This window comes from Gopherus flavomarginatus, chromosome 1 (assembly GCF_025201925.1).
Source record: "Gopherus flavomarginatus isolate rGopFla2 chromosome 1, rGopFla2.mat.asm, whole genome shotgun sequence".
Classification (NCBI taxonomy): Eukaryota; Metazoa; Chordata; order Testudines; family Testudinidae; genus Gopherus; species Gopherus flavomarginatus.
In genome coordinates this window covers 243843889-243869340 of record NC_066617.1, presented here as the reverse complement: position 1 = coordinate 243869340, position 25452 = coordinate 243843889, and the positions used below count along the sequence as shown (strand labels likewise).

The window sequence follows — 25452 nt, the reverse complement described above, 5'->3', positions numbered from 1 at the left end:
CTTAATATGGCTACTTCCTGGATACAGTACACAAAATGAAAACACTGGTGTGCAGCCCAGTGACTTCCCCCAACAGGTAGTTTCTACCAACCTGCTGTTGCAGAGCTCTGTGTAAAGGGTTAGATTTTCTAATAGCCTGAGTCTGCTGAAAACTTTTCACCTTCCCCTCAGTTCTAGCTGCTGAAAAAGGAACATTTCCCCAACCCTCTGCATTTTCATTGCCACGTGGCTACTGTACTCCACCCCTAGGCTTTTTTAGACTTCCTTTCTGCTAAATAGCTCCTTTACCTTTGTCATCTGTTTTTTAGAGCTGGGCAAATAACTGATTTTATTTTTCATTTCCTAGGAGTTCTGAAAAATAAAATTAAAATTGAAATAAAAAATAGTTCAGGCTCAATGGAAACGGATTTTTTTTTTTTAAATTTTTTTGGGTGGATCGAAAAAATTTCACATTGGTCGAAAGAAACATTTTGTTTTGGGGCATTTTAAAAAGGTGTGTGTTTTTAGGGGGCGGGGGGGTTATGCAAGAAAAATGGTGGCCTAGATTAAAAAACAGTGGTAGCAGTGGTGCCGCCCCTTATAACTTATAGCTTAGAGGATAGGGCACTCACCAAGGATGTTGGGGGAGATTGGAATCCCTGCTCCTGAGCAGGGATTTGAACCCAAGTCTCCCTCTCCTAGATGAGCACCTTGACCTCCGGGCTATTGGTTATTCTGGGGTGAGTCTCCCGATCTCTCCTGTTGAAGCAGTTCCACTTTGCGTAAAATACTTCAATAGTGATAGGAGCAGAAAGAGAGTGTGTGAGATTCTATAGTCTAGTGGTTAGGTCACTTATGTGGGAGGGGGAACACTTGGGTTCCGGTTCCTGTGCCAACAAATATTTATTTATACAGAGTGGAACAGCTTCAACAGGAGATTGAGAAAGACTCTTCCACAATCTCTCATAGCCTGGTGACTAGGGTACGCAAAAGGGTGGGTGAGTGGGGATTAGGATAATCTGTGTGTGTGGTGGTGGTGGTGGTGGTAGTGATAGTGTCAGGAGAGATTTGGATTCAAGTGCCTGCTCCTAAGCAGAAATTTGAGCCTGAATCTTCAACATTGCAGGTGTATGGGCTAAAGGTTAAAAGGGTGGCAGTGGTGCTGCTACTACTACCAGTGGTTTTGTGACCAGTGCCTACATCCCCTTGTGAATCTAGCTTTAAAAAAAAAAAATTAAAAATGATTCATGTTGACATTCCCCCCAAAAAAATTTTGTTTCATCTGAAACAATTTACCAAAATAGACACAGATTCCCAAATTGTTTCAATTGACCCAAATCTGCGTATTTTGGTGAAAGAAGTTTTGTCCAAAAATATATATGCTCTTCTCTGATTAGCTTTTTTGCTTCCCCAACTAGCAAAGTAAATGTTGCAGTTCTTGTCAGATTAACGACTGTCCAACTTCTGATTAGCACTAGTGAAAGATAACAATAGTCAACTTTTTCTGTTGATGCTTGGCAAAGACATGAGTAGAAACAAAGGCCTTGCCCCATTGTCTGAAGTAATCTGTTGGAAGCTTTGTTACTTCATCTAGGAGCCATAAAAGGGGTGCCAATTGAATACAAGGAAAGAGGCTTCTATCTCCTGATTTCCTTATGTCTTCATCTTATTCTACACCTGAGCAAACTCAGCAATTTACCTACATCTTCTCAGGTTCAGGATGGTACCCCTTCCCTCCTATTATTCTGTCACTTCACGCTCCAGACGGTTTCAGGGCTCTTGACTTCCAGGATGCATACTTCCATATAACCATCCATCTAGCCCCAGGAAATAGCTGAGATTCACAGTACCTGAGGTAGTGAGTACCTGAGGTAGTCATGACCAATACAAGATGCAAGCCATTCAGATTCTCCACATCAACAAGCGTTTTCACAAAAGTCCTAGCAGTGGTAGCAGCGTTTACCCATACCTAGATCGTTGGTTGATCTGAGGCAGGTCCCAGCAGGAGACAGACAGCCCTAAAGTACATCCTCTCCTTGTTCACCAGCTAGGTCTCCTTGTGCGCTGTGAAAAAATAAGAATTCAGAGGGACCATAATCAATTCTGTCAGTGAAAGTCTACCTTCCAGAGGACAAGTTCTAGTCTCTCCAGCCACTAAAAAATGACCTAAAGTCAAGTCTGATGTTGAATACTTGCCTCGGACTACTAGGCTGCAAGTCAATGTGTATATCTGTGACACCGCTTGCCAAACTTCTCCTGTGGTCCCTGTAAGTGTTGCAGCTTCCCCATTGTACCCTCTCACAGGCGTATGGGGAGACGGAGTAAATGTGTGGTCCTGATGACATTGCTTTTCAAAAGATGGCAATCTCGTGCATAAGGTATGTGCATATCTACATTGGGATCCACATTGACTATAACGTTGTATAAACACATTTATTCTAGGATAAGTAACTGTTCTTTGCTCAGAATCAGTTGTGTATCATAACGCATTTGTTGGTGACGTAGTGTCTTTAGCTTTCAAATCAGATGTCATTGGATCCCAATGGAAACTAAAACAGGTTCTGGAAATCATGTACCTAAATTTTAAAAACTTGACTAATTTTTTGCATCCACTAAAAGTGTTTTGGTAGCAATAGATAAATTGTTCTATGTGAAATCTTACAGATTTCTTTAAAAATAAATCACTGACAAAATCTCATCACTTTAACAGGCAAGACTGACTTTCAAGAGCAGTCTGATTAAAATCTGGTACTATTTCTGTGATTTTTCTACTGAATTAGTCTTGGCAAGTGACTTCATGTTCATATAATCAGAAAGATATTTATTTAATGTATTATCCTTTGCCATCTGTAGTGGCTTTAAAACAGATACTCCTGTTCACTGAAGTTTAATCTCTCTGATCAACAGGCTCTTAGCCTAATTAACATGTACTGCTTACATTCCAAAGCACTGTTTTTGTTGTGTTTTTTTCCATTTAAAATGTGAAATGAACATTGCTGGGGGAGGTACTGGTATGTCAAGAATGCCAAGAGTAATGGATCCTATTAGCTTTCACTGCAGGTATGTCTGTACATTAACAAGTAGTTGCAAATCAGTTTTGAAACAATTTAAAATATAAATAACTTACTACTTTGGGACAGGGAGTTTCAATGTCAAAGAGATGCATTACTGCAATAAAGCAAACTATAAACTGTTGCCTGATTTAGGATGTTAATCATATTAATTTGGATAGTATGGGTTATAGGCTTGCTAATTTGTTTGATTAGAAGATAATATTTTTGTTCCGAATTAGGCTTCACAGAATTTACAAAGGACCCTCAGGGGTATGAAGGAAGCTTATACTGAGACAGATACAAGGTTAAAGACTTTTTATTAAGATCAATGAAGTAGTAATTAAATGGTAAAATAACTAGCGTTACAAAATTACAATTGTATTACTGCTATTTAAAAGATACATATGATATTATGGTATTATATGCTACAAAGCTTTGGTTAATATCCTCACACCCTTCCTTGATAACCTGGTGGTGAGAGAGACAGGACCGGCCTTGCCTTTGGTGATTTAGGTTCCTTTAATTTTTGAGTGAGAGGTGTGCAAAGCTTAGGAGAAACTAGAGCTAAGAGCTATCAAAGCTAACTTAGAGTTTACTTATCTAACTTAACTTTATAATAAAAACCTAATAAAACTAAGAACAAAGCTTAGGGAAACCAAGCTTAGCTTAGTTCCCTTGGAACTTAGAAAGCTTACGAAAAACAAGTACAGCTTATTTACTCTAGCAAAATGGGTTACCTCTTTTATAGGGCACAGGTGCCTGAAATCCTTTTTTCTATGCCCAAACTTTATTTTTCACTCACAAAAATGTTAAGGTATACTTACTTCATAGGCTAGTATGTTTGTATTAATTGATGACATGTACACACACATTAATGACATTAGATTATACACACGTGTTGTTTTTGTTCTCACTGTTATTTTGGTTCTTTTTTTGTGGTGTACCTGTTAAGTCTGAGGGTATAGACTTGGAACCCCCCCCATGCCATTCTACCATTATCTATCTATCTAGGTGAAAGGTCTTAGACATATGTGTGGGTGCTGACTTTGCTATCTGAATGAAAGGTTCCAGACATAGATTCGCTAACATGGCTTTCGCTTAACATGCAGGATATGGCCTGTGGGTCCCTTGCATTACAGCCCAATTTACTTTCATATAAATTTATAAACCTATTACAATAAAGCAAATACTTAAAGTAGAAGAAAAGTATATATATGTAAGCAGAGTCAGGATGAGCGCTACCCTGACATCTGGTGGTGAATTGTAGAGAGTGTGGAAAGAATTTCAAGAATTTGCATTGGCATCCACCCCCCCACTTAGCATAACCCCACAGCAGCTTGGGATGGTGATTTTAACAGCTCTGGGATCCCCAATTTCTTTTTTATTGGGACAGGAAAAAAAAAAGGTTTGTCACCCTGATTGTGTGAATGGGGAGCTTTGGGACTGCTTTGTGACAGAAATGACTCAACCTCAGTTGGGTGGTACTTGCTAAACATGGGTTCCAAAACACCATGAATTGAGAGAGGTTGGGGACTGGTGTGTGTACCTAATGGTATGGGCCCCTTTTGAGGGCCTGGAACACCAATTGCACATCCTCCTTTCTCCAATGTTAAAGAGTAGAGCTAATGTTTGATTCTATTAGGAGTCCCATCTAGAGACTGCTGAGCTGAATTCATGTTGGGCCAATGGTGCACCAGCACCAGGGCTCCCCTACTAAGAGCTGAAATCACTGAAAGAGCTGAATTGAGATCATGGAGTGCTGTGTTAACTAGTGAGGGAGACTGAAGACCTATCATTAAGTGACTGGCAGAGCAGAGTAGTTTGCAGTGTGTTGGAGCAGCCCATGGAACAGTGAGTGGAGTGAAGCAGTTTGCAGGGACAGCTGGAGGAGTGGCACAGCTGGTGTGGTGGAGCTGGTCGCGGTGAAGGCTGCAGCAGAACTTCACGGAGAGGTGGAGCAGTTGGCCCTGGCCCATGTAAGGTGCCCCTTAACACCCTGTGTGGACTTACCCCCCTTTTCCACCCAGGCTGTGGGGGGTGGGTAAAACTCTGCAGATAAACTCTCGAATTCTGGGGTGGCACTGACCAGAGACTTTTGGGTTGTTGGACTTTGGGGTGATTGGACTTAAGACCCTAAGGGGAAAAGGACATTGCCAAACGTACCTGGGGGTGGGTTGTTTTTTTGTTTGTTTATGGTTTGTGTTATAATCCTGTTTATGGTGTTTCTCCAGTGGGATGCCATATTATTTCCTTCCTTTATTAAAAAGATTTTGCTACTCCGTGCTTGCGAGAGGGGAAGTATTGCCTCCAAGAGGTGCCCGGGGGGGTGTGGTATGTAAGTGTCCCAGGTCAGTGGGTGGGGGCTCGAGCCGGTTATGCATGGTGTTATTGAAACGGAACACCTGGATACTGAACCTGGCCCTTGTTGCTGCCAATTCAGAGGGGCAGAAGGGTTACATATATAGATATAGATATAGATATAGATACTAGTTGAAGTGGTAGAAGAATCCATGGTATAACAATATTGTCCCTTCCTTGTGGTGAAGGGTAAGCGAGCAGCAATGGCCCATGCAGTGGGGCTCAGGCGAGCAGTGACATCAGGCAGCTCAGGCCAGCCCCACACATGGGCAGGGGGGGCCTTTCAGGCCAGCCCCGTGTGAGATGGGGGGTGAGAAGTTCAGGCCAGCTCCAGGGAAGGTTGGGTAAGCCCCTCATGGTGTCCCATTTCAGAAATATAGTCACTAGAGCCAGTACAGGCAAAGGAGCTGAGATTTTACAAAGTCAAGCACTGCCTTCCTCCACTCCCGAAACTCAGCTCTTGAGACCTCAGGGCAAATACTTCACATTGACCATTAAAAACAATTCTCTGATCCCTCTGAAAATTATGAGGGAGAATATCCTCCAATGAGAATAGGAACATGCTAACGGGATGGACATACTTCTTAAGCTCCTGCAGAACCCAGAAATATGAAGGTGCTTGAATGTAGTGTATCTATTAAAACTAGGCAGAGTTATCAGTGGCAAAGGGTAGCGTAATTCTACTGGCGAAGAGTGATGAGAGAGGAGTTTCTCTGCTCCAGCCCCAACCATCTAAGGCATCTGGTGCTGGGAGGGGGAATCAGAACAGAAGGGCTAGTCATGTGCGGTGGAGCCAGCTGACTGAGTTTCTACTTGCTCTTCATGAAGTGAAGCCTGCTATACTTCCACCTGTCTCTGCTCTCTTCCAACCTCATCATGAGTCTCTTTAACACTCTTTGGGGGTCTGGTTCTTTCCCCAACCCCTTCCAACCAGATAGCTGAGGGAGGAAAAGTGCTCCTTTCTTCTTCTTCTCCTCCTACCTGTCAAAAAAAAGACCATTCTAGGGGGTGCTACCACAAGTCTTGTTGTAGATAGAGACCATCTTTATTTCAGTGTATAACTTCATTTATGCCTGCTTGCCTTAACCCTCAACAGGTAATATGGAAAGCAGTTCTCAGCAAGAAGAGGGGCTTTTCCCAAGACAGTGAGTACAGATATTCAAGGTCCACCATTATGAGTCTTTTCCCCTCACACACAGTGAAGGACCCTAAAACAGAAGACTCCAATGGTTCTACAACCCCAAGATTAAGCTATAGCTGGAGTTTTTGCTTAAGATTAGTTTGTACAGCAGACAGGGAGAGAGAAGGTCAGGTAATGACAATATCTGCATGGGGTAGCCACAGGGCCGGTGCTACCATTTAGGCGACCTAGGCAATGGCCTAGGGCGCCAGAATTTTTGGGGAGTGCTATTTTGCCGGGGGGGGCGGCATGCGGGTCCGGTGGACCTACCGCAGTCATGCCGGCGGACGGTCCACTGCTCGAAAGGCTCCGGTGGAGCTACCACAGTAATTTCGGCAGGTGGTGCGCTGGCCTAAAGGCTCTGGCGGGCCTACCGCAGTCATGCCTGCGGCACGTCCACCGGAGCCTTTAGACCAGCGGACCGTCTGCCGCCATGACTGCGGTAGGTCCACCGGACCCGCAGGGGGTGGCGAAATGCCCGTTCGCCTAGGGCGTCAGAAACCCTGGCGCCGCTCCTGGGTAGCCAGTAGGCATGTGTTCACCTACTACATTTGTGATGAGTGGTGGAGCAAGCCATTCCCTACAGCCACACCTGCACCAATCACTATCCCCTTTATTTCCCCTTTTTTGACTCTCTCCTTTGTTTAAGTTTCAGCTGCACTGCTTCATGCTCTGAATCTGTCAGGCCTCACAAAGCTTGCATCGATTTTTTTTTTCTGAGGCTTCATTCTGGTAGAAAAGTCTGAGTTCAAGTGAGTTATTGACAGACAGTGTGTCTGCAAAACTGAATGGAGCAACAATGGCTTCTGGTCTCCAGCTCTGTTCTTAAAAGACTTATTTCTTAAAGACCCTCTACAGCTGTGAGGAAGATTGAAACTGTGGGTTTTTTGTTTGGAGGTGGTGGGAATCTCTGGAGCTCCATATACTCCAAGTGTCTGCTAATAGTTAATCTAACATAAACAGGGAACCTCATTTTGGTCACCATTTCTGGTGTGTTGTGTAAAAAGTTTGCTAAATGCAGATGGGAACTGGATTTATTTTGCAGCGTCTAGAAGGGAAAGACAATACACAAGGAAAGAAAACTTGTTGCATATCAATATTGCATATTCCTTCAAACAGACATACAGTGAAATGTTCAATAAGCACTCAGGAGTCAGGCAAAAAAGCACAGCACTGTGTTATCTTCAAAGCACTCAACTCAGTCTACGTCTGCTCAGGCTTCTAAAGACATCTATTTTATACTGAATATGCACTGTACCTTCATACCAACAGTTGTATAGTTACTTCCATACTAGCACTACATAATCTCACTAGCCTAGTCATTTCCATACTAGTAACATATCTATCCTTATTAGTTGTACATATTACATGGTAAATTGGTATCAATCCTTATTTTTCATGGGCGGCTTTGTAGTTTTTTCATGTGTAATCATATTTTATTCTCAAATCTGATTCAGTCATATCATTTTTTTATATCTCTCCTATTCTGCATGACTTGTTTGTTGCTGTAACTATTTTCTGTTGTACTATTTGTCTACAGCAAGTGATTTGTGGAAAGATAGGTTCATTAATCAAAAGCGCATAGACAACTCCTTGCAGATTTAACAAAGTAACAGCTTTACATAACACACATTCTTTGGCATTGTGCTAAGATGTCTGATGGTGCCTCCAGAGAACAAAAGCAACCTTCATTTTATTTTTTAGAGTTCCTTCATGTCTTAACAGGCGCTTAGAGTTTAAGCCTTAGTAACAGTATACATGGAAACGTGTTGCTTTTCAAAACACTATCAGATTAGTGCAGTTATCTGCAAACCTCATCATCACTCCTCAGTCTCCTTGCTTCTAGTAATCTTCTAAGATGATTATCTCTGATGTCCTTAAAAATAATCTTGGTAGCCATGGTACAAAAGCTCTCCAAGGGGGCTTAATCAACTGTATGGCCTTTTTATTACCCAAGTCTTTTCTATCCTTTGCTGGGACTGAAAAAAAAATGTCAGCCTTGTGGCAACATAGCAGTTTAATTAGTTATTATGCCCTTAAATGTCTGGTTATGCAGCCAAAGCTACAGCAAGAATAAAGCATCAAAAAACATTTTCACAGTGGTGAACCTTTAACCAAAGTATAATTCATGCTAAGGTGTCATTCCCCTCTAGAGACTGCTCTACCCAGGCAGAGGCAAGCAGCCTCCCAGCTGGAGAATAATAGCTGCCAGCTAATGGAATTATTGTTTTTAGTTCAAGTGGCAGAAGTCTGTGCCACGATGCTGGAAGTAGAGCAGGTTGGGAAATTTTAGCCAAAATGGGTTTTTTTAAATCAGAAAATGCAAATTGATCAAAACCAAAACCTTCTGTGGAACAACTCAGTTTAGATGTTCAGTTTCTCAGGTCCAGGATCCCCAACCTGCTCTCCTCGTCCCCCTCCCCCACAACAGTATAAGACAGCTGTGTGATCTGCAACTGGTTCATTTCTGAACCACGCCAATGAAACATCTGTACAGACTTGTACTCCACATGTTCTATTTCCTCACCCTTGTGTCCTGCCCTGATGCTCAGTGACAGGATCTTCTGCCATTTGTGGAGAAACCCCGGTGGGCCAGCCTGTATTCCACCTTGGTTCCACGGCCTGCCAGGGATATCAGCTGGCTGCTCCTTCAGGGAGCTGTAAGCATGAGTGTGTACTTGGCGCAGTTCACCCCATCTCTGCGACACTTGTCCTTTTTGTGGCATGAGGGAGACTCTGGCGCACATTTATCTCAAGTGCACCAGATTGCAGCCCCTTTTTCAGCTCCTCCAGAACCTTCGCCTAAGGTTCTGGCTGCACTTTCCCCCTGCACCTCCTAATTTCCACACACACCCTGTCCGTGGCCCCATGAATTCATAAGATCTCCTCGTCAACCTCCTCCTGCCACTGGCCAAAGTGGCCATCCATAAAATCAGGAGAAGGATGTTGGACAGGCACTGTGTGACTGTGGGGCTTCTTTCTCCCTCCCGTCAATCACACATCCAGGCAGAGTTCCTCTGGGCTGCGCCTGTGCTGGCTCCTTAGATATTTTTGAGGAGCAGTAGGTGCTGTCTGGAGTTCTCTGCTCGATGTCCCCTTCAGGATCCCTGTTTTTGGCCATGTAACGCTCATTCCCATTCCTGTTTGATCATTTGCTGTCCCTTAAATTTAGTTGAACCCTGGGCTTAGTGCAGGGGTCGGCAACCTTTGGCTCGTGGCCCGCCAGGCTGAGAGATGTGCTGGCTGCGGCTTCCCGCCACCCCCATTGGCCCGGAGCAGTGAACCTTGGCCAGTGGGAGCCATGATTGGCCAAACCTGCAGAGGCGGCAGGTAAACAAACTGGTCCGGTGCGCCAGGGTGCTTACCCTGGCAAGCCGCATGCCAGAGGTTGCTGACACCAGGCTTCGTGGCTTCTCCACTGGGGCTAGGGGAAGAGCCTTCAGTTGTGGGTGGGCTTCCTGTGACTTCAATTTAGCACAGGAACTTGAGCTTGGATCTTCCAAATGGTAATCAGTGGGCTGCTGGCTGTTCTAAGGTGGGCGTCTGTTTGTCTCTCTCATTTTTTTTTTCTGATGGAGAGGAAATGTAATTTGAGCAACAATGGTGGATCTGATTTGAATAGACAGAGAGTAGGGGGAAGTAGTAAATCCTTTTCTCACTGAAAAAAAAATCATATGACTTCTTTTGAACAACTCTAATACCAATGGAGTGAATAACACTTTGACAGGTGGTGACAGAATTAAATGACATTTGGGAAGGAAGTAACTTGCCAAATGGCTTCTTTAATAAGTTATGTCTTTCCAAATCACATTTGCTGTGCATGCCAGTTTTTTTTTTATTTAAGTTATAATCCCCCAATCTTGCAAAGGCAAGTAGGCTGTGGTCTGCCCTTGATTAAAAATATTGTCAAGATTTGTCCTCTATAATAGTGTGGATTGAATGTGGACCAGGCACCATATAATGGGGCAGGGCTAGCTGGGCCCAAAGGCTCTCCTTAACCCTTTCCATGCTGGGGGATGGTTTCTCTGTTTCATGGCAGATGTGGTCAGAGAATACCATACACTGGTAATATAAGTGCATGTAATGTTTGTAGTGGCACTATGCAGTGAAGACAGAGAAAATATGGCATTTTAAATAATAACATTCTGTACATCCACACATAGGCCAGAATGCTTGTAATAATTTTGGCCTAAATTTAGGCTGAGTGTCTCCAGCAACCTCTGGATAATTGGGATTTACTTTTACTTTGGAAGAGAGTGTCCACATGAGGCACTGTTGAAGAAAAGCTTATTCTGCACTAGTTATGCTGGTCAATTTCCCTGTGTAGACAAAGCCCAAGTGACTAAAACACATGATGTTTTGTTCGTTGTATTTCACTTACAAGTTTAGTCTTGTCTAGCAATTATGTAAAATCAGTAAGTAGTTGAGAGTACAGAGGCTGGAGAAATTAATTACCTTAACTAAGCCTGCTACTACTATTTGTTATAGGAAACTGTGCTTATCTACAGCAAAAGTGAACTATGAAAAACCCTGTTTCGAAGAGTTTAGCTGGGAAATCACGTATCTTTTTCATGGTCAAGAGAATTGATGGTTCTTAGAAGAAAAGCAAAAAGGGAGAAGCTTTGAACTGGCTTGTAAACTAAAGATTTTCCGATCCTTTGTACCTTTACTTAAAATAAGGCTTACAATACTAGTGAAATTCCAGAAAAATTAAAATAGTTTCAAAATGATACCTACATATTGTATTTTGTGTATAATGGGAGATAGTCTTGTGCTGGTATAGGTAGCAAAGTTTGGCTATATATACTTGGAAAAGGTAATTTCAAGCTGTTTGGGGATTGTTTGATAATTCATTTTCCTGCATTTTTAAACTCTACTTTAAAATTGTGTGGTTGAACTGATACAAGCAATTCCATAATTCCACTGGCTGATAAACTTGGTTGGAGACAAATAAGGATCTATATTTAAGGATCCTACAGTTCCACACTGGTGCCAAAATCACCTGCTCAGAATAGCATAGAACTAGGATAAAAGTTTGCCGTTGTACCATGGTTGTGATTAGACCCTGAATTAATTTAACTGATTTATTATGTCTTGATAAACTGTAACATCCCCTGTTCAGGTTTTCGACATTGTAAACACTATCATCTAAACATCTTTATTTTGTTTTCTATAACTTCTCACTAGCTTTTTAAATGCCATTTTGGCTGATGAAACACATAAATTCATAGTAATTCTCCAGCCTGCACTTTCTGGACAGAGAGCCAAAGAACAGCAAGAAACCTAATAGAAGTAACTAGCTGATTCAAATTCTTCAAGCAATGTGTGTGTGTGTTTCTCACAACTAATAAGGTTAAGTGAACTACCCAGTGTGATCTGTATCTAGTGGAAAAGAGGCTTATTTAAATGACGAAGGCAAGAGGATCTCTCTCAGAGCGCTGAAGGAAAATGAGCTCCACAGAAGACCTTGACTATCCTCAGATCTTATTTCAATACAACAATGGGTTTTTAGTCTCAAAGGTAAGAATTACAAATAATGCCTGGAAATTATATTAAAACTAGGTAGGTAGAAATTTCCAAACTCAATTTAGATGGTTATTTTAAATCCAAAGAAAGGAACAGACTCAATACAAGGGGTTCCAATTTTAACCTCAATCTCCTAGTAGTTTGTCAAATTTTAACTTGAAATAGGCATGATGAAAGTTTGCAGAAAAAAAATCTGTAAGAGACGTCACCTTCAATGATGGTCCAACTCTGAGATAATTTATCCAACTCCTTGAATTTAGGGGTTTTGGGTAAAGGGAACCCAGATCTGAACTAAGTTGTATTATTATAAAATCTTCCAAATGATGCTTTGCTAAATTAAAATCACCCACAATCGTGCCAGTCTGTTTTGCTAATAGAATATCTTCACATACCTCTAAATTTTGGTTTTCAGATAAACAGACCACAGATCCAAATGACCCTTGGTTTTGATTTTGCAAAATCTAACCTCAGATAACACAGTTTTGCAAAAATATTCTCAACTACAGTGAATTTTGCATATCTGTACTTACCTTGTGCTGCAAAAGAGAACATAGTGGCTTAGTTATATTTTGGCAAATTGTATCCCTTGAGGGGGAAACAGATCTAGTTTAATGACTGTCTTTCAAGAAACAGAATGGTAGTAAGGCAGAGGTGGAAACCCAGAGATTTCATTTCCCTCTTTGAAGATTTTTTACTAAGATTCCAATTAGTATTTAATATTTCCTGCTCTGTCAAAAGCCAACACAGCAAAACAAGAAACATAATTCATAGGCGGGGTGGGAGGGAAAGAATTAAATTCCCAATGAGTCTCCTTTCCACTGTGGAGAGAATATAGGATAGTTCACACAATAACAGTTTTTTAAGCACTCAGAGAGGCAGTGGATGGCCAATATTTTTCAAATTCACACTCTCAAAATATATTTTTGAAAGATAATCTGAAGATAATTTTCATTGTGCTGGATGGTGTTATGTTATCTCTGAAAGGGAGAGGGGGAACTCTGGGGAGGTTTACAAAGGATCATGGCAAGCAGGAGATTAGAATTGCCACACTCTGGCATTTTTGTGAACTTTTTCTATGACAACAATAAAATATGCAATTTAGCATTATACATTCCATGCTAGATAGAAAGACATAAATAAAAAGACATTTGTTACCATTTGGGGTTAGGCTATTAGATCTATCTAAGGGCTCCAAATCTTTTAGGATTGTTTCTGGCTTTGATGCACGAGACTTTCATTGTTTTTTTTAACAATATGTCACATCATCAGTCCCTTAATCATAGCACAGTGCCTTTAAAATGTGGTATTTGTAAGGGTCTGTTCTAAACCTATAAAGACAAAAAAAAATGCATACACAATACCTGACCTTAATATGTGATCATTTAATGGGTTGTTTAGCAGGGAACAGAAATGAAAGAAGCAGTGCAGCTTAAGCAATGGTCTCAGTGCTAAAAGCAACTGCAGCATTTTGATGGTTGAAAAACACTTTAATGGTGGTTTTTACAATTCTTGTAAAAAAATTTCACCTAAGGACCTGGAGGGCATCATCAAGGGGCATCTGCACTTTTTCTTAGTCCACTGTCTCCACGGCGGTTTGCTTTCAGATTATGTTTACTGCCTGTGAATTGGGAGTGTTTGATCTATTGCTGGAGTCAGAAGGGTCCCTGTCTTCAGATGCCATTGCTGAACATTTGGGCACCAGCGTCAGTGGAATGGAACGGTTACTTGATGCCTGTGTGGGATTAAAGCTCCTGGAAGTCGAAATGAAAAGTGAAGGAGGTAACGTTGTCGGGAAGAGAGAAGACTAACAATTAAATCACTGTTGGTTTTAAGGCCTCATTAAATAATATGTGCGAGACTGAGTTATAATATTAAAAGCAAAACTGCCAGAATGAGGGAAGAGGTACAGTGTGATTTTAGAAATCTCAAAGCAGCAGATTTACAAAAACTGAACTTGGGTAGAAGTAAGAGAGTACAACAGATGCATAGTCACTTTTCTACCTTTCCTAAGAACCTCTTTAACTCATTGGACCAAATTCAAAAGCAATAGTAATTACCCATGCATAAGGGAATTTGAGTCTAAGCAGCTGTAAGGGAATCTAAGAGAATGTTGTAAGATGTGTAATGAATATATAGTCTGGAGGCCAGAAGACGGTATTAGTTACACTAATTTAGACTTCTTTAAGCTCTCCTGCTGACTTGGCCAATTGTCTTTATATCTTTATATTAATTATCTTTATTACATTAAGTGCACTTTCAGATTTCCTGAGCGAAAGACAAGAGGTCAGATCCTCAGCTGCTATAAATTGGTGGAACTCCATTGAAATTAACAGAGCTATGCTGTTTATGCTGTCTGGAGGTCTGGACCCTGCAGTGTGAAGTGTACTTTAGAAATATTTACAGATAGCTTAGGAAGAGATGTGTTCAGACAAAGCAACCCTGATTGAAAATCCTATGTATACAAAGAAATTTCTTTGCTGTGTGTTCTCTGGTTTCAGCCTGAATTGTGCTCTCAGTACATGATTTAGGAGGCAGAAATGAGGAGAAAAGCCCACAGAGAGCAGGAGAAGACTGTACCAGATACAATATCTATATATTCTTTCTAATCTGTTGTATTCCATATGCAGCAAACATTGGTGGATCTCTCTGTAAATATCACTCACACATTTTGCTGACAAAAGCAGCAGTAGGTATCCTCCCCATGGGAATCAAGCAGTGTTCTAAGGATTAATATAAACCCATTGGCACACAGGGACTGCTATAATAAACGTCCGAGAAGAGTGGCCTTTTTACAAGTACCTTTTCTACTCTTAGGCCACTTCTACGTGGGGAAGTTATTCTGGAGTAAGGAAGGGGGAATTTAAACCGCTACAGCCATTCCACCGTAGCTTCCCATATGGATACTCTTATTCTGGAATAAGAGTTGACTTGTTCCCGTTTAGCTTGGTCCACTTCCAAAATGGATTAATCTAAACTGGAAAAAGATACTGATATTCCACAATAATGGTGTCAGCATGGGGAGCTCTTACCAAACAGCTATTCCAGTCCATTTCACCATATAGACAAGCCCTTAGAAATCTGTGGCCATTTCAGAAGCCACCTACACCCTTTCCATGGCAACCAGGCCAGCTGCAGGAGCACAAATGAGGCAGTATCCACCCTGCTAATGGAAATTCAGGTGGATGCTTCAGAGGAACTTTTCACCTCCATGGCAGCCACCTGGGTGTAGAACACACACAGAGACTCTCCTGGAACTGCCCAGACCCCAGTCTTCCCATCACACATAGCTGAAGAATAGATTTAAAGCCTAACCTTGTTCTCACTGAGTTCAGTGGGTGTTTCCCTGTACTGTAAGAGAGAGAACACATTCTATATCAGCCCATATATCTGTCCATGAAAGACGTATTTTAAGCATAGTAAGAGCCCAAAACTTTGCATCTGTCAGATGACTCCCATAATCAGCCAGTGAGAATATTGAAATTCAGTAGTAGTAGATGGCCTCATAAGTGTCTGAGCTTTTCAAGTTAGGAATTATGGGTGGTATTATGTCCTGGGGATTTAACTCTCCCTATTGGTTTCCTCACCAGGTGAAAATAGACTGGAATGTTAGGTGTTATTGCTGGAACAAGATACTTTTGAGCACATACACTACAAAGCATAGTGGAAAGAGATGTCACCACAGGCGTATGGCTTATACACTTTCATAAAGAAGTGCTGATGGTGATGGGGTGTGCTTTTTACATCCTGGAATCCTTCACTCCAGTTCTTACAGCATCTGATGGGTAGATATGGTATGCTATGCATGAGTGCCTGGACCCTCCCCCATCTCTGGTCTATCTAGAGTGGGGAATCTCCTGCAGTTTCCTTGTTTCTTTGGTTGCATTCCTACAGCTTGTTCTTGTTACACAGATTATGCTGTAAAACAGGCTTTGCACAATGACAAGTTTGTAAATGTTAACTTACCTTTCCCTTTATTCCGTTTAGCCTTTTACAGGAACACAGAGCTTTCCAACCTCTATCTTGTAAAATCAAGTCCCAAATCTCAGTATCATAATTTGATGTACTACTCCAAAACTGTCTATTTGTGCTGGCACTACCTGACAGATGCTGTGAGGTAAGGAAATAAAATCTTATGTCGTTTGTACAAAACTCATGTGCCAACACCCATTGCAATAAAACACTTTGCTACATTTGTGAACCTTCTCAGGAAGAGGCGTGTCTCTGGGGAAACATTAGAAAATGAAGACATATGTAACCCACACACCTCCTGCATGTGGTGCTCTGTCCCGTCTAGCCATGTGGCTTGAGCAGCATGCATTTAGCTCTAGAGCTCCCAGGTTCAATCCTGCCTGCTGATAATACATATTGACTGGTAATTGTTTCAGAAGAATGTTGAAGTGCAAAGTATCACTATTACTACATGAGCTTATGTTTGCTAGTGCTTCAGTGGATGAATTCACTGCAGATTCAGGAAACAGAATTCTGTACTATGCTTGTTGTTGTGTCCCAAGGGGAACTAATCATAACAACAGTTTCTGTAGAGGGGAGCCCTCGGTCAGGCAAATGATGATGAATAGTGACTGAGGGATGCTTACAAGGATCCTAAATGGTTGTGTTGCCAAAGGCAGAAGAAAGTGAGGAAGGAAGTCAGCATATATTGGGCCAGAATCTCAGCCGGTACAAGTCAGCGCAGCTCTTTATGGAGCTGTGTCAATTTACACTATCTGAGGATCTAGGCCCTGTCTCTGGTACATCAAATAGCAGTTGTGTTTCCTTCCCCTTAGTGGTGTCCAATAATGAACTTTAAATAATAACAAAGTAGAGACTGATTTCCTCTTTGAATATTTTGGTGTGGCACAGACAGCTTTCAGAATGATTCCCTTTTTCCATAATAAGTTTAATAGAATAAGTACCTTAATAAAATTGCCACCAATGCAGCAAGCAGTTAAACCAAAAATATGCTCACAATTTTGTAATTTTTTTTAAGAGATGGGAAAAACCAGTATGAGCGAGCATTTGGCGTTTCATCAAAAGACCTCTTTGGGGCTCTCTACAGGTAATAATCAATTTAGTGTTGGGATGACTTTTCTATTTTGTATTACCACTTCAATGGTGAAATATGATGATTAGTCCTATTCACATGAAAAATCATTTCAATGGTATCCAGTGTTGAGAATTACTGGTATTTCTAATATGCTTGTCATTTGGTATCAAAGCGAAAAATTCTTACTTGCAACCTATCATGAAAGTTTGTTATGTACCATACTCGGTAGAATGGAAAAGTCTGTTAAATGAGAAACATCTGGGGATCTAGCATCATAACACGCTACTAAATGATAAGTGTAACATGTTTTTCTTCCAGTAAGTCTCATAAAAATGTAGGAAACAGAGTGGATTTATTTTTAATATTTTGAATAGCTACTAGTATAAATTATTTTTACTAGTGGTCGCTATAGTCTATTGTGCATGCTGGCTGAGAAGCAGGATTTTATATAGTATTTGAGATAAAAGTTAGTGAAAGATTAATATTAAGCTAGCCACCAATGAATGTGTGATAATTTACTTGTGCTACAAATAATGTTCTTTCAAATCACTAGATCAGAAAAAGAGATGATCCAATTCATGTATGGTTTAAATGCAATTTGGAGTATATGTGGCAGAGATGTGATTGCTGCATTTGACCTATCACCTTTCACCGTCATTTATGATCTGGGAGGTAAGTGTCATCAGAATTTTGAACTGTCTTCTTTGGTAAGCTATGGATAAATACTGCACTTATACTACAACCTTTGTGAGCAACAGAAAAACAGGACACACTTCAAGGTCAGGATCAATCACAAGGGAAGCATTTTACATTTTGAGGCAAAGTCGTATAAAATTATGAAAATGATAAAAGCGTTAGAAAGTGGAATGTTTTTCTCAGTCTAAAGAACCCATAGATCTAAGTAGCAGCTTATTTTCCATCTCATTGATTTGGTAGGTTTTTCTTTGCCATTGCTTAAGAAATTCTGCCAGAACAGCCTTCAGGCTACTCTTCACTTCATTCAGTGACTTTAGGTTGATGAATTGCCTACATCCGTCTTACCCCCAAACAGCTTTACTGTTGTCTGTATTTCAATCCTGACAGGATTTATAGCAATCTCCATTTCTGCTTCTCCCCCACTGTTTTGCTCTTCCATGTTTCTAAAACACAGAAAGCAGAAATGAAGTCTGGCTAATCTGTTCTGGCCATTTTCACTTCTCAACCTCTAAAGGCATTCAGTGTGCCTCAGCTGTGTCTTATTCTTCTTTGCAATGGCCTTACCTATGATTTTCTGAGTAATATTGATGACAATTTCCACTGGAGCTGTGCATAGCATTAGAACAGCCTCTGTCAATATAGCTCCCTTGTGGCAGCAAATATAGCCTCATAACAGGGGTAGGCAACCTATGGCACGGGTGCCGAAGGCAGCACGTGAGCTGATTTTCTGTGGCACTCACACTGCCCAGTCCTTGCCACTGGTCCGGGGGGCTCTGCATTTTAATGTAATTTTAAATGAATCTTCTTAAACATTTTAAAAACTTTATTTACTTTACATACAATGATAGTTTAGTTATATATTATAGACTTGTAGAAAGAGACCTTCTAAAAACATTAAAATGTATTACTGGCACGCAAAACCTTAAATTAGAGTGAATAAATGAAGACTTGGCACACCACTTCTGAAAGGTTGCTAACCCTACCCTGTAATTTGGCTGTAAAAATTCTGCAGTTATCTTCAGTCACACTGCAATCACTTAGACTCATAGACTTTAAGGTCAGAAGGGACCATTATAATCATCTAGTCTGAACTCCTGCACAATGCAGGCCACAGAATCTCACTCATCCACTTCAATAACAAACTCCTAACCTATGTCTGAGTTACTGAAGTCCTTGAATTGTGGTTTGAAGACCTCAAGCTGCAGAGAATCCTCCAGCAAGTGACCAGTGCCCCATGCTTCAGAGGAAGGCAAAAAACCTCCAGGGCCTCTGCCAATCTGCCCTGGAGGAAAATTCCTTCCTGACCCCAAATATGTCAACCAGTTAAACCCTGAGCATGTAGGCAAGACTCACCAGCCAGCACCCAGGAAAGAATTCTCTGTAGTAACTCAGATCCCATCCCATCTAACATCCCATCACAGATCACTGGGCATACTTACTTGCTGATAATCAAAGATCAGTTGCCAAATTAATTGCCAAAATTCGGATATCTCATCATACAATCCCCTCCATAAACTTATCAAGCTTAGTCTTAAAGCCAGATATGTCTTTTGGCCCCACTACTCCCCTTGGAAGTCTGTTCCAGAACTTCCCTCCTCTTATGGTTAGAAACCTTCGTCTAATTTCAAGTCTAAACTTCCTAGTGTCCAGTTTATATCCATTTGTTCTTGTGTCCACATTGGTACTAAGCTTAAATAATTCTTCTCCCTCCCTAATATTTATCCCTCTGATATATTTATAAAGAGCAATCATTCTGTGCATTTGTGATGCTACTAATTAAGGTCTGCTGCAGATTATGATGATTATGATGTTTTCATTGTCGTGTATTATTATTTCAAATTTTTCTTACCTACATTTGTTGGGTTACTTGCATGCCCATAGCCCTGATTCAGCCTCAGTGGGCATTATCATGTATTTAGGGATAGATCTGTGCTTAAGCACCTGAGTGAATCAGGGTCCGTAAGCTTGATCTGTTCTTCCTTCTGACTATTTCATTTTAAGCAGATCTGGCTGGGAAAATGACTCTCACACTGCAAAAGTTTCAAGATTTTAGAAATAAATTGTATCCCAAATTGGGATGAAAAGCCAAAATCTCAAACATTTTTGCAGAAGAGAAATTCTGCATTTCTTCATTTTGGAAACACCAAAGTGTTGCACCGTTTCCCAAATGGAAGATGCTTCTTGGGAGCTCTGCTCTGTGGCAACCCCACCACAGGAGCTGCAGAGGAGCCAGGGAGCTGGAGGATCCTGGAAAACTGCTCACCAGATGGGCTGCTGGTGAGGCAGGGTAGGCAAGCTGGCAGAAACCAGGCAGGCTTCTACTGGAAACGTGTCTGGTTTCCTTTTGAAAGATTTGTTGAAAATGATGCATTCCCATGGAATATTCTGCATTTGACAAAGTAGCATTTTCTGATGGAAAAATGTGTTGTGGAAAATTGATCACCAGCTCTAAGTATGTTATCCTGAAGCTCAATGTGTTCAGAGCCATGGAATTTTCCAAAATATCCCACGTCCCACCCATCACTTGAACACAACTTATAGTCCCTTTCCCCCTCTCCTGGCTTCTCCCCAAGACAAATGTACTGGTTGTCCTGAGATTTCAGTCCTCATCTTCCCAGACTGGAATCAGTGTTTTTATTACAAGGGATTTAAGTGTTCTTGGTGACTGTTTGTATAGAATTAATATTGAAGAGCCACGCTACAATTTTGTAGGCTCAAAAGTTGGACCACTTGCTTCCCTCCCATCCTTCTTTCTGTTTGCAAAGTCCTTATACAGAAAATCTTTCCGTGCCCTTTTTGGGTCTGAATCCAAACCCTAAAACAGTTGATGGGAATTGTTCCCTTGACTCCATTGATCTTTGGAGCAGGCTATTGTCGAATGCTAACTGCCCGCAGTCTTATGCAAATAACTAGCTCTGCAGGAACAAATCCGTGTGTTTGTGGGATGGAGCCAAAGCAGCTGAAGCACAGAAACCAGATCAGTTTTCAGTTCATTGTTGCAAACAGTGAGAAAAACATGAATTTAAATATCACGGGAAAAATAACCTTGACATATGCTGTCCTTTTCATGTAAACTAACTCAGCTCATGCTCCTCACCAGTTTCTTTCCCCCTCTAGGGCTTGTTTTTACAATACAAGCAAACCCCATCCTGAACATTAACTGTATGGTAATGTTTTGAATGGTGAATACTGGATGTGAATCTTTCACATTTTTAACAATTTGGTTATTTTACTTATGGCTCAGTGTGGCATTTTCTATATACCAAGACCTGGTTTTGGTGTAAACCTAATGGGAGGAGATAAGTGCTTTGGAAATCCAGCTTGTAGGGAAGGGTGCCTAGAGTTCTAATATATTGCTGCAGTGACTGTGCTGATTGTGACCATGCTAGAACTCAGGAGTTTATCACAGCTCTGCCCCTGGTTGACTGGATGACCTTAGGCAAGTCATTTCCCCTCTCTGGGCCTTTGTTTTCCCATCAGTACAATGGAGATAATGATATGTGCCTTCTTTGTGAAGTGCTTTGATATTCATAGATTAAAAGCGCTATAGACTCATAGACTTTAAGGCTGGAAGGGACCACTGTGATCATCTAGTTTAATAGCACTATATAAGAGGCTAAGTATTATTATTTGCTATATGCATTCCTAAATATTGAAGATGGGAGCTTTAAAAGAGAAAAATGATATGTCGATTTTTGATAAGGAGAATATTTACTGTGGTGGGTAACTGGTATTTTAACTTTTAGTTTTATGTAAGGCTGGTTGAAATTTTTTCAGAATATTTTCATAAAAAATTGAGGTTTCTGTTTCGCAGTGTTCAAAACAGACCCAATTTTATTGGTTTAAAGTCTTGTGTTTTATGGCAAACACTGAAATGGTTATCTCCATTTCCTGTTTAACAAAACAGAGGTTTTCAGTGAAATAAACTTCCAGTAACTGTTTTCACTTAAAAAGAAGTCTGAAAAATGTCATGAAAACTAAAACTTAGAAAAAGTCAATATTTCATAAAATTTTCATATTCAAACTTATCATTTTTTGAAAGAGAAAACTCTTCATTTGAAAATTTCCACCAGCTATAGCTGCCTCACACTGTGTTGCTAAAACAATATCCTTTACAGAGTGGTGGTTAGATCACAGGACTGGGAGCAGGGAAAATTGGGTCCTATTTCAGAGAAGACAGCTAGGCTGGGAGACCATGAACAAAACACTTATCTCTTTTGTATTTCAGTTTCTACTTCTGTAAAAGTGGATACTAACATTAACCTACCTCACAAGGCGGCATGAATCTGAGTTCATTGCAGTCTAAGTTTCTTAGATGGAAGATATTATAAAAATGACCAATGTTGTTATATTTGAGCATTTACTCTGTATTTCACTTTCACTATAAGGATGTGCAGGTGGTTTGGCCCAGGAATGTATTTCTTTGTACCCAAAGTCTGCAGTCACAATTTATGACCTACCTAAAGTAGTGCAAGTGGCGAAGGAGCGTTTTGTACCCCCAGAAGAACGTAGGATCACTTTCCATGAAGGTAAACTTGGTTCATTTTGTGTGTGTTCATATGCAAAGAAAAATGTGCTGAATGGACCATGTTTCATGATAACAGAGTGTAATGAGCAATGTACACCATTTGAGCTTGGTTTCTCACCTAGGAGAAACTGAGCTATTAGTTGCCAAGGATGCAAGTATATACCAAGGCCTTGAATATTATCCCAATTAAACAGCAACGTAAAAATTAAAAACCAAGCTCCATGCTATGTGCTTCCTAGCCCTTCAGTGCCACGTGGTGGGGATGCGTCTTTACTGAACAATTGTAGGCATGTCCAAAGTGTTCAAAATTGTTGAAAACAGTAGGTTGTGTAGATTAGTGCAATATGACTGGCCACAAAGGCCCACAAGGACGACCATGTTACATTTGAAGGGATAAATGCTGTCAGGGTCCTGTTACAATATAAACTGAGTGTTGAGGCATCTTGCTTTTAGATGTCTATTTTTACTATTTAAATCAAAATAAATGGTCAGTTTTGTGGGAGTGGGGGTCGGAGGAGGTGGGGAGAGACAGAGAAAAGGGACCCAGCAGTGAAGAAGGAGGAAAAGTAGAAGGGGGTGATGACCTAAAAGCAAAGACAGAGAAGTGCGACAGATGGTTTATATGGGTGTAGCAGACAGGAAACAGAAAGAAAGAGAGGGAGAAATGGAACTTGCATACAAGTGGATGCATAAAGTGCACACCAGCAATTATTCAATACTGGGAGATTTGCAGGGCCATCCAGAGGATTCAGGGGGCCTAAGGCAAAGCAATTTCGGGGGCCCCTTCCATAAAAAAAAAACGTTGTAATACTATAGAATACTATATGCTCATTGGGCATCCTGCAGGGCCGAGGGCCTGGGGCAAATTGCCCCACTTGCCCCCCCTCCCAGGGACCCCTGGAGATTTGCCTCCTAAGTGGGGCTGTGAATCTTCTTTATTTGTATTGTGTTCCCACCTAGATTGGAGGAGTTTTTTTTAAATGTAATTGATGTACAAGGAGGTGAAAATTAACTTTTTTTGGTTTGTTTAGGGAACTCTCACCATCCCTTTCTTTTTACTTCATTACATGTACGTTCATTTCTGTCTTTTTGGAGAAATTGTGAAGCACTAAAATGTTTCCAAAGAATCATATGTCTATTAAATGTTTAGCTGCTTACATTTTTCAGGCTTCTTCCATACTTAACATGAACAAACCCCCTTCGCACTGCCACACGACATTGAGAATTTTTGCCATACGCTCTTAGTCACTGCTTAGCATTGGCCGTGAGCATGACAAGCCAGAGTAGTGTAGTTTCCCAGCAAGTCTTTTGAGTAGTTTTGGAGTTAGCTTGTACTTTTTGCAGCACCAAATTTAAAATGTTTGCTTATTCAGGCCTGTTTTTTGCATTGTTTTTCTTTTTTGTTACAGGAGATTTTTTTAAAGATCCAATTCCAGAAGCTGACCTGTACATTTTGGCTAGGATCCTGCATGACTGGGCAGATGGCAAGTGTATGCAGCTACTAACAAAAATCTACAAGGCTTGCAAGCCTGGTATGTTTTCCTCTTTGCAAAATAGAGACTTATATGCATCATTTGGTTTGGACAGGGTTTTTGTGTTTCTTTTTTTTAAAAAGGTCCATTTGAATGAAAGACTAAGTAAAGAAACATACACTGAAAACCTTTTTCCTTTTAAGTCAGTGATTTGTATCCAAGCCATACTAGTAATAATGGCCAATGTGAAAATTTTCATAATTGGTTTCTAGGTTTGGGCACTTCACTTTAGACATGGAAGGCCAGATATTTAAAGTTATTTAAGTGTCTAATGATGTTGACAGGCACCTCTTCAATTTTTGAAAATTGCTAATCTGTGTTTCTAGGTGCCATGGGGTTTGATTTTCAGAGGGGCTGAGCAACCACACCTCCGGGGTTCATTTCTGCTGGCATAAATAAATGTTTCAATCACAGCTAATAGGTTCCCCTTCACTCTCTGCTTGAAGTACAGGAAATAAGTTATTTGATGCACAGAATCCCTCTTGCTATTTCATTAAATAAATATAACGTGATTTTTCTTTTAATTTAAGGGAGATCACTAAAGTTTTGGAAATACCTAAAAATGCAGTTGGAAAATAAACTCTTGTGTCCTCCTCTGACAAATTAACGTATATGTTTTTAAATCTCTTTATCCCACCAGGAGGCGGAGTCCTGCTGGTTGAAACACTTTTGAATGAAGACAAAACTGGGCCTTTAGAAGCCCAGCTTTACTCTATGAACATGTTGGTTCAGGCTGAAGGAAAAGAACGAACGCCAACCGAGTACAGCAAGCTCCTCGCTGCAGCTGGTTTCAGAGAGATTCAAGTCAAGAAAACAGGAAAGCTCTATGATGCTATTTTAGGAAGAAAATAATTCTGTCTCTCCTTTCTTGCCTATTGTTAGATGTGTAAATGCAGTGACGTGACCAGCTTTTACTAGACATCAGCAATGAACACAGCTCATAGTTAACCATGTCACTTTCTTTGTACAACAATACGTTGCTAGAACATTCACTCATTATGTATGTTGAGCCTACAAGGATTGACGGTCTGCCAGTTTGAATGTGAATCCTGTTTGGCTCTGGATTCTAACTGTGGGAATAAAGTAATTAACACAGGTTTAACAAGAAATAGCATGTGAAAGCAACACTATGGAAAGCTTATACTCCTTGCATTATACATTTGTATTCTGTCAGACTTTGTACTCTCCCTTGCATATTTAACATAATGTCCCATCTGGGTTTGTACTCAGCTTTCTTTCTGCAAATATAAACTGTACTGTACATCAATGTACTGATTACTGTGGGATGCACTGAGATTCTATGAAAATGTATACAGTGTAAAAGGAGTGAACTCTCTCTCATCAGGATTTGCCATCTTTCAGTTTCTTCAAATGTTTCTTAATTCAGTCTCACATCAGAACAACAACAGGACAGTCAGTATAATGAAAAATATGAGATTCAAAACTAATCAAATGAAGTGTTTTCCCCCACACTGTCTGTGGCACTCATTGCTACAGGATACCATTGAGGCCAGGAGCTTAGCTGGATCCAGAAAAGTAATCAACTTTTATATAGA

The 25452-nt window shown here is 40.7% G+C and overlaps 1 protein-coding gene across 2 annotated transcripts; it reads left to right on the top strand.

Moving 5' to 3' along the window:
* The first annotated feature begins 11906 nt into the window (after positions 1–11906).
* Positions 11907–25232, top strand: LOC127039352 (acetylserotonin O-methyltransferase-like). Of its 2 annotated transcripts, XM_050932915.1 has the most exons (8): positions 11907–12090; positions 13701–13875; positions 16081–16210; positions 17084–17152; positions 17694–17812; positions 22225–22365; positions 23774–23896; positions 24537–25232. In XM_050932915.1, the coding sequence occupies exons 1-8, from the start codon at positions 12019–12021 to the stop codon at positions 24746–24748; spliced, it is 1041 nt and encodes a 346-aa protein (XP_050788872.1). In that variant the 5' UTR covers positions 11907–12018; the 3' UTR covers positions 24749–25232. The 2 variants fall into 2 exon arrangements, with proteins under 2 accessions (XP_050788872.1, XP_050788880.1); XM_050932923.1 differs by lacking the exon at positions 23774–23896.
* The last annotated feature ends 220 nt before the right edge of the window (positions 25233–25452 follow it).